At 34.1% G+C, this 10105-nt stretch overlaps 2 protein-coding genes across 2 annotated transcripts; one reads left to right on the top strand and one right to left on the bottom strand.

Moving 5' to 3' along the window:
* Window positions 1-2607: 2607 nt before the first annotated feature.
* On the top strand, window positions 2608-4558 carry LOC143620322 (uncharacterized). The gene has a single exon (XM_077092023.1). It carries the CDS (start codon window positions 2869-2871, stop codon window positions 4492-4494), a length of 1626 nt encoding a protein of 541 aa, XP_076948138.1. The 5' UTR covers window positions 2608-2868; the 3' UTR covers window positions 4495-4558.
* Window positions 4435-6926, bottom strand: LOC143620323 (peptidyl-tRNA hydrolase, mitochondrial-like). The gene is made up of 9 exons (XM_077092024.1): window positions 6782-6926; window positions 6619-6703; window positions 6464-6531; window positions 6313-6363; window positions 6122-6195; window positions 5978-6036; window positions 5801-5877; window positions 5506-5718; window positions 4435-4564 (listed from the first exon to the last, which is right to left on the bottom strand). The coding sequence occupies exons 1-8, from the start codon at window positions 6899-6901 to the stop codon at window positions 5566-5568; spliced, it is 687 nt and encodes a 228-aa protein (XP_076948139.1). The 5' UTR covers window positions 6902-6926; the 3' UTR covers window positions 4435-4564; window positions 5506-5565.
* Window positions 6927-10105: the final 3179 nt, after the last annotated feature.

Below are 10105 nucleotides of genomic sequence, written 5' to 3' on the forward strand. Positions count from 1 at the left end.
CTGCTCTAGCAATCTCTTAATATATATTTAAAGAGCAATCTAGTCTGATTCTCATGCCGGAGGGTGGTCACAAGGAGGAACCCCCCCCTTCTCAGTGACGAGCTCACGGTGTCTGTTTTGCAGGTTATCAGAAGAACCATCTTCCAAGGGTCTAACCCCTCGTGGGAAACATCTATCTAACCCCCAGGTTACCAGTAATCTGTCCGGGGTCCGGTTAGTGTTTCTTCACATCCCTTGTTGCTGATATGCATCCAAAGCTGAACTGCAATCTGTAACATGATTTTTCAAGAGTCAAACATTACAATATCCAAATATAAATTTCACTTTCATGGTTTCGTATTTTCCTGTCAATATTTTCTTCAAGGGATAACTATCTTTCTATCACATCATTATAGTATGAATACATATCTGAAGTTACATTTATTCTCATAGATTTTGAAATCCAAAAGTTGTATGCTTGACTCACAAAAGTCAAAGTTGAACTCGGTTTCTGTACCTCTAATTTACCACTAAGTTCGGAAGCCAAACGTTTGTAGATGTCCTTGGAATACATTGTCCTGTATTCTTGTCGGATATGCGCGCGTTGAGTTGCATCACGATGAGCGAGAATACCAATAACCGTTGCAGTGTCACACCCAAGTCCTGTTTGCATTAAAAAAAAGTCAAATGTTAATCAAGACTTTAAAAAGTCATTATTTTGATAAATTAATCATTAATATCAAAGTATTTACCTTTGAAAGCTTTATATAACTGGATTGCGTCATCACGAGGATTAACGAGTACCGGAGGAACAGTTAGAGTCGCCATTATCGATTAATCTTGATTGAGAATTCGAAATAAAAATAAAGAGAGTGAGTTCAGAGATGGTAACTGAGGAATTAAGTAGAAAGTATTAAGGGCTGTTTCAAAGGGTCAAAATCAAACACAACAAATTGGTCAATTATTTTGAATAATCTGGAGAACACTAATTAAAACATATATATCAAAGTGGGTAAGAATATGTGTGTACAAGAAAAGGATTGGTTCAAATTTGGAACATGTTTTCTTGACTTATTCACGTTTATAGTCTATTGTTGACAAGACTTGTAAATTATCTGAAGTGTTTATTTTGTCAGAGAATCAGTCTTAAATCAAAAGGACAAATCTTTATTCATGCAAGTTTTATTGTACGGATACGTACATTTAAATGAAAGGATTTCTTATTTATGTTATACATATATTTGTATGTGTTACGTTCATACATAAAAATACTATATAAAAAATCTATTCATATGTATAACATATTTAGTAAAATGTATTAAGATATGTATTATTTGACCTATACATGACCGAAAAGCGTACCGAATGTTCACAATATAAATGAACCAGTAAAAAGGTTGTTCATATTCGTTCTTTCAACTAAGCGAAAACCTTGCTCATGCTTGTATATTTAATAAATAAATAAACATAAATAAACTTTTCTTCCCATTTGTGATTGAGATGAGAGTATTAAGCGTAGGGCTGGTATACAACATGTTAGTTATACACACATGATGATGGTTATGAGTGTTATCTGTTGTATATACTTAACCGAACAAGTATGAACTCATAAACGATAAATCTAATAAATTTTCTTTATTTGTTAAGAAAACTTTGTATTTTTTTTCATTTAATAGACAGTGGAAAGTTAGCATATATATTAAATTAACGTGTTAATTAATTGTGCGAATCAAGTAGTATAATTATATACATAAGTAGTGTAATGATGTAATTACATCGTAGTGTAATTAAACTATGTCGTAATTAGTGTAATCACACTACAGTATAATATCATTATAATGCATATATAATTACACTACTTTGTTCGTACAGTTAGTATGTTAATTTAATTTATATTTAATTCACACACTTAATAGATAATCATACATGTAAAAATATATGTTGAATGGGGTGAAAGGAAAAAAGTAATGTAAAAAACATACATCATTCATAATAACTTTTTAATGGTATAATGGGTCGTACCCATATCCTAAAGACCTAATCCCGCCCTGCCCCAGATACTGCAGGCTTGAGTCTGCTTTAGCCCACTGAATTAACCCTCATGTGACCATGCTTTATTCTAGTCCGGCCCAATTACTTCGAAACAGTCCGTTTAGCCCTTTATAGTAATAATAATAATAATAATAATAATAATAATAAAAAATTAATTCACAGAAATGAAAATTGAAACCAACTAAATATTAATAAACCATATCAAATAAGATCAAAGATAATTTATGATTTATCTTTTAAATATCTTGGAATATAAAAATAAAGAAATTGAATGTGGTCCATTTGTAGGACACCAACATTTAGATTCTCTTACAATATTGTCGTCTTAGTTTATTATATATATTAAACTATAACCTTATTTTCCTAATTTTAGTATTTTACACTACATTTTAATTCTATTACTGTTACACAAACAAAAAGTGTTATGAAGACAAACATTGTAAATGATATAAATTTTTATGTAGAGTAAAATCAGTAAAATAGTTTCTAGTTATCTAACAAAATGGTAGGTATAGTTAGTTTTGATGTACATTAACCATGATAATTTAATTTAAGAGGTTTATCTAAGTGTGGACATGGGATACCAGTCATACCACTGCCCAATAAAAACATTAGTTTAACTAAATTATTAAAAAATACTAAAGATACTGCGGTTGAAGCTGTATATTGTATAGTTTGATTTTTGCTTGATTTTCAAGTATTCAACAACATTCGGTACAACATCTCCATCATCCATCCTTGAATGTTACTCCACATATTTAATTACATTTGTTAATCAACACAACACAACACAACACAACACAACACAACAGATACATCCTATGTTTCATTGTTAACATGAAAGATAACTCACCAGATCTAATCGGCCAACACGCCATCAAACTCATTAGCAATGTAGGATTCTCAGTATTCATATTCTCAGTACTCACATTCACCATAATAGCCATCACATACCAACCTCCAGACCCATGGGAATCATCTAGAGCTTTAACTAGAGTGTTCACAGAAGTCTCAAATGCCACATTCCAAATGGACACTTCAGTCATCAAAACCGGAGAAGATATAGACCCCATTTCCATTAACCCGTCTGCGTCCCCTGCGTACCCACCCGTGGCCCAGCCCGACCCGTTAAGCCCGATCCCAAGCTTGGTCTCCACTGGCTGTGATGATACTAGTTTGATCAACTGTTCTGCACCGGGAGTCTTGACCGCGGTCAAGAAGTTTAATGCGAAACATTTTAAGTCGATCGTGTTTGTTGAGTATCAAAAGCCCGTTAACGGGTCGGGCCCGAATGAGTGTGATGTGTCATGGAGATTTAGGAACAAGAAGGATAGATCTTGGAGGAAGTATAGAGATTTTAGAAGGTTTAAATTCGGGTATGACGATAATTGTAGTTACAAAATCGTGCGTGCGAAGGGGTGGCATTCGGGTGTCAACGCGAAACACAAACAAAGTCAAAGTCAACCGAAGTCAAAGAATGTGATACTATCTCGTGACGATGAAATAAACGACACGATCCCAGTTATGGGATCGGGTTTAAGAAACGGGAAGTATCTTTATTATTCGAGAGGCGGGGATTATTGTAAAAACATGAATCAGTACATATGGAGCTTGTTGTGTGCACTCGGTGAAGCCCGATACTTAAATCGTACGTTTGTGATGGATTTAAGAATATGTTTATCGTCGAAGCATGCTTCAAGCAACCGAGACGAAGAAGGAAAAGACTTTCGGTACTATTTCGACTACGAGCATTTAAAGGAAACGGCTTCGGTTGTGGAAGAACGCGAGTTTGTTAAAAGCTGGAGGAAATTCGAGAAACAATATAAGAAAAAGGTCGCGGTTCGGAAAGTTGCATCTTACAAAGTTACGCCAGTTGAGTTAAAGAACGATACGAGCACGATTATATGGAGACAGTTTGATAAACCCAAGCCTGGAAACTATTGGTATCGGGTTTGTGAGAATCAAGCGGCTAATTATATAAACCGGCCTTGGCGATCTTTATGGAAATCAAAGAGGATTATGAACATAGTTTCTGAAATTAGTGGGAAAATGGATTGGGATTTTGATGCTGTTCATGTGATTAGAGGTGAAAAGGCGAAAAATAAAGTAATGTGGCCTCATCTTAATGAAGATACATCACCTGAATCTTTGGTTACAAAGCTTCAAGGGGTTGTTAAACCATGGAGAAATCTTTATATCGCGACGAATGAACCGTTCTATAACTATTTTGATCGGTTAAGGTCATATTATAAGGTTCATTTGCTTGATGATTATAAGGAGTTGTGGGGGAATAAGAGTGAGTGGTATAATGAGAGTATGGTTTTGAATGGTGGTCGGCCTGTCGAGTTTGATGGTTACATGCGTGCTGAGGTGGACACCGAGGTGCTTTATAGAGCGAAGAAACGGGTAGAGACGTTTTATGATTTGACTAAAGATTGCAAGGATGGTGTTAATTCATGTTGATTTGAGATAGATTTTGATTGTTTATTTGTTTTTGTTGATTCATGTTTTGATCTAAATTGTTTGTAAAATACTAAACCATGAGATATCCTAGTTATACATCTAGATAACTATAATATGGTATTTGGGTGTTCAATGACTGTTACCGCTAAATGACTTATTCAGGTAATATAAGCCGAAGTAAACCGTCACTAAGACGATTGTTGTATTACAAGTACCTAATATAATGTGATAGTTAATTGGCTTGATAATACTTCATAGGATTACCATCATCATTGAAGTTCTTGTAACCATAGTTAAGCAACCGGCACGTGCCGATTGCACATTTCTTGATTGATCGATGAATCCAAGAACAAAAAGAAAAGATCATCGGGCGAGTGGCTAACATCATCGAGATTGCAACCATTGTTAGGGTTGTATGGGGTAGTAGGATACAGTTTGATGTGTACCAGGTTTTGATGGTGATGATGATAATGGTTTTGTGTTTTGGGGTCAATCCCTTGACAGATCAACTTCTTGGTGAGATGAGTGTTCCAATAGTTTTTGATCTCGTTATCTGCACGCCATAGAATTCTTCCCGTGATCAACGACCATCAAATTGGTGTAAAACACGATTAAGAAACATAATAATGAAACAATCATTTCAAAGAGCAATCAAGTTTACACTACCGGTTGCCAAGGAGGCATATGATGAGATCTTCCTCATCAGCAGAGATTTGGCTCGCTTGACTGAAGGGCGGAGGTAATTCATCCAACAAAGGCGGCTGCTCTTCCCGCGCGGAGGAGCCCCGTTTTCTTAGGCTGATATAACCAGACAACAGCTCGTCTTCTTCATGTGTCCACGGTCCTTTCTTCATCATTTCCACTTTCGAGATGTTGACTATTGAAGAGATTTAAACATAGAATTGTCGATAAAACAATTTTGCACTGGGAAGTGAGAACTGAAGAAAGTTGCAGTCATCAAGTGTTACCATCAGACACCATTTCATCACTCAACCCCAAAAGTACATAAACTTCTGAGTATAATCATATGTACTATACAACATATTGAAGCATGGCCGAATAATTAATCAACTAATCAAATCGACTTAACATCGTATCGGCATTATCTGTAACTTTAATGTGTTTGTATTTCTGCTCTGCGTTGAATCTCCCAACCCATTCATCCATACCCTTTGCCACAAGTTCTTTCAATGCCACAACTTCCTCTTTCAAACCAACATTAATCTTGCACATACAAAAAAAATATGTACAAAAAATGAAAATTTATCTAAAATAGAAAATTTGAGATAAATGGATTTTATCTTACTCGTTCTTGAGCGGTTGCATTGAACTTTTGAAGCAAGAAGGCTTTAGGATCCATCTGACCAGGCGGTTTACCAATGCCTACACGCAAATTGTAAAACGCAATCAATTATAAAAATTAAAAATCTAAAATCAAAAATATAAATAAATAAACTGATTAATGAAATATGTTTATGCATACCGATTCTTAATCGTACAAATTCCCGATTCCCACGGAAATGATGGATCACACTCTTCATCCTGATAAAATAAATAAATCATCTTACAAGTAAAACCTTATGTCCGCTAATGACATTAAATTGAAACTTCACAATATTATTCATACCCGTTATGGCTCCCATGACCTCCCCGGGGCTGAATCCGAAGCACCCCACATGGCAGATCCATATCATCATGAAACTAAAGCCACAACAAGCAAAAGAATTAGGATAATACACAAAAGCTGGCAACTTCTTAACAGAAGTTTAAACTATTGCTGAAAGAATATAACTTTCATAATCAAATTTAAGTTCATACCACCACCACTCGGTTTAAAGGGAGTTTGTAATAGGCAGCAAGTGGACCACTCTGCAGTCGATGTACAAGTTAATACCTTAAATCATTAAACCAACAATCAAAGTGTAACTTTTTAGCAAAAAAAAAAATAACAAGATAATTAAAACCTTACCGATTCGCCGCTTAGATTCATGTATGTTTGAGGCTTTGCTAATAAAACCGGAACACCATCTACCATGCCTAATACACATCAAACAAAATCCTCATTAATCAAAATTACGTTAAAAATCATGAAAGCAAATTAGAAACTGAGAGAAGATTACAAGCCTTTTCCGAAAATGGCTTTACAGAAAACAGTGTCCACAGCAATCCCTTGTGATTCAGCAAAAGCATCGATCATATTAAACCCGACCTAATTTCCGAACACACACAACGAATTAGAATAATATATATCACAATCTGTGTCAATAAACAAACAACAAAAACATACATTGTGTCTTGTTCCTTTGAATTTTTCGCCCGGATTGCCCAAACCGACGAACAGCCACGGCTTCGGTGATTGAACCGATGTGTAGAAACCACGGTTTGGATTCAAAACCCTCCTTAGCATTTCTTAATAAATGTTTCGCTATGGCTGCATATAATTCAAAATTGAAGTTTATATATTATATATTAGTATAAGTGTATAACACAGCCTTTAAGCATCCTATATTCCATTATCAATAAAATAAACTAAATCAAACTATTAAATTCAAATTGGTGGCTGGATGGAATTTAGGTTTCTTTCGAGTTCAATTGAAAATTAAAAACCCTAATTTATACAGAGACAAATGTAATTGCTAAATTGTAGTAACAGAGGCGTTGTTTAACGAGGTTAGTTTAGGAAAACGGAGAGTTGGAGACTTGCCGTTCAGGATTCGAAATGCACGGCGGAGATGCGATGGTGGTCGCCGGCGGCGAGGCAGTGTGGAAGAGAAAGGAAGCAAAATCAGGTCGGAGACATATTATGCGTGCTCGTAACTTGTTCAAATAAACTAGCTAAAAAACTTCCATTTTTTTCGTAAACAAATATAAATTAATTTACGCAAAAATAAACAGTCAACATACTTAAACAAAATAAATAAAATTATAATATATAACTCTATAAGTGTATAAGAGAAATTAGGTTAGAACTCGAAAATCAATGTTTGTTAGCTTTTTAGGGCATGCGGTTGCTAAAATTGAACAAGGTTAAGGAAAAACTAACTTTTATTATCGTCATCGTTTTCAAATTCGTTGATGTCAACGTCCTCTCTTCAATCAATGCGTTGATTTGCAGTTTGTTCTTCATGTATGGTTCATCTTGCCGATGTTTTCGGGATGAGACAGATTAGTCATGGGTCGTTCAAAAAAATCCGTAGGGCACTTGGTCTAAAGCCCGCTAACTAACCCTAGTAATATGGAATGTACGACGGGCATGTGCACACTACCTTTATTCTTCTTTAAACGTGGATCTGATAAGGGGCAAAATGAGAGTCGTACATAACGACCTTAATGGAAAGGGACCCACGAGATCTCAACTAAATTTTCCAATATAGTGATAAAAGCTAGAGATCACGATTTAGATAGTACAAATATAGATGTGATAAGATGTATATAGATACACAGTAGCTTACAACATTACATCTATCTAATTTGAATGTTAGCTTACAAAATTACACATATCTAGTTTGAATTAGTTTATATAACACGTGAGATTTCACAATAGCTAATACAAACTTCTAAATGGGTGGATTAGTTAAAAAATATTCATTTTCTTTTCCACATCTAGCTTCTAGCTAGGAGTGTGGTTTTATCATATGGGTTTCTTAGAATAGCCTCCAACATAAATTTTCACTGCAAACCTTTGATCTCTTTTGAACCATCTTCCAATAATATATCCAATATTTTGATTGTTCGTATAATCGGTTAATTGGAACTACTAGTAAAAAAGTATTGACGACTATTTTGTTTTAAATTCTAGACGTTTACTCCAATTATCTCAAAAGAGGGTCATGTTTGAAAATAATGGCCCAAGTCAACATTTTGGTTCTAACTCATTCAAACACAAACCACATCCCAAACATGCAAACATTGTAAATATATTCTTCAAACACATGCCAACTCACATTAAACTGATAAGAACATATAACACATTTGATCTTAGGCAAAAGACCGAGGAAAGTATTACAAAAATTATTAAGTATATTATCTATTTTATTATTATTGAATTGTATTTTTAATACTTCATGAAGATTTAAGTATATTATTAAGTATTAACGTAACATCCTATATCAGTTGTTATTTTGTAAAACTAGTAAACTCCAAAAGCAGTGTAAGTAAATAAACTTGTAAGCAGGCATGACTTTTAAATCAAAAGATGTTCAAATTGGCACTGGTTATCCACACAACCTTTGACTTATCCACATACCATTGGATTTCATACGATCGTATGGTTCTTATACGATCGAATATGACTGTAAAATTTGTCAGCTTTTCCCAGGAACATTCCATGCGATAGTATGACAACTATACGATCATATGAGGGTTTTTTTTACAACCAGCAACTTTGAAGAACATATGAACTTTGGGGTTGTGAGGTTTATATATATAAAAACCGGAAGAATATTATATCACATCCGGATTATTGTGTCGTGTGAAAAATATACACTGAATATTATATCACGTCCCGAATATTGTAACGTGTTGTTACGTAAAAAGAGGGTAAGTATGTACGGAATATTATATCATATTTCATATAGCAACTATATCCGTATACTATCACATTTTTTAACACACACTACTCAACTCAATCAATTATGTTTTTGGTTTTTTTTCCATACGATCGTATGGAAGTCATGCTATCATATGACTCCCAGTCAAACTCCGTGCACCTGCACGCTCAGTGTACTTCTGTTGTACTTTTATCACGTGAGATTTCATATGATCATATAACTCCTATACGATCGTATTTAGGGTGTGTGAGTTTTTGGAGATGGTGTACCAATATCATATTTTCTTTCTATTTCATTGTACTTGTTTTAAATTTGGTTGCAATTGTTGATTGAAAACAACAGAAAAATATGACAGCCATTCAACTTATATACGACAATTTTCAGTGTCATAATTCTATAAATGTCATTTTCGAGACTTTTGAACTTTGAAAACATATCAAGACTCACGTATATTTATTTGATTTAACCTTTGACATTTATTATCAACTAGGTTAGAACCCGTGTACGACACAGGTGGAAATATTGAAATTTTCGAACAAACATATGTCTTTTGAAAAGACAACATAAGTTGTTATATGTTATTCGGGACGACAACATACTTTAAGTTGTAAATAATATTGGTACGAAAACCAATGATTGTGAAATACAAAGATAAACCCAAACAACATTCAAATTACAATATTTGAAAACATAATCAAAAGTTAAAAATGTAAAACTCATAAGCTACTAAAAAGATTTCCTTATAAACCAGATTTATTCTTTATTTGTAACTTTGTCTTCCTTGTTTAATATAAGAATTTTAACACCACTCTTCTCTCTTGATAAAGCTACATAGAGCTGTCTATGTGTAAACACCGGGTCTTTGAGATATATATGTCAACTCTTGCTAGAGATTGACCTTGATTTTTGTTAATGGTCATTGCAAAATAGACTACAACTGGAAAAAAACTACCTTATTTTCAATTTAAACGAAAGTTTCTTAACTGAAAATGTTAGACCACAACGAATTATATAAGTGCGATAACCAGTATTAGTACCTGAAATAACTTTTAGTACAACAA

This window comes from Bidens hawaiensis, unplaced genomic scaffold (genome assembly GCF_021521415.1).
Source record: "Bidens hawaiensis isolate Kalapana, Puna unplaced genomic scaffold, B.hawaiensis_p1.1 tig00002553_1, whole genome shotgun sequence".
In the NCBI taxonomy this organism is placed as follows: domain Eukaryota; kingdom Viridiplantae; phylum Streptophyta; class Magnoliopsida; order Asterales; family Asteraceae; genus Bidens; species Bidens hawaiensis.

Excerpts from the sequence above, each read along its gene's own strand:
- LOC143620322 (XM_077092023.1), top strand. The coding sequence starts at position 2,869 with ATGAAAGATAACTCACCAGATCTAATCGGCCAACACGCCATCAAACTC.
- LOC143620323 (XM_077092024.1), bottom strand. The coding sequence starts at position 6,901 with ATGCTAAGGAGGGTTTTGAATCCAAACCGTGGTTTCTACACATCGGTT. Across the intron at positions 5,878-5,977 it reads ATTTGTACGATTAAGAATCG|GCATTGGTAAACCGCCTGGT; the intron begins GTATGCATAAAC and ends ATTTGCGTGTAG. Across the intron at positions 5,719-5,800 it reads ATGCAACCGCTCAAGAACGA|ATTAATGTTGGTTTGAAAGA; the intron begins GTAAGATAAAAT and ends TGTATGTGCAAG.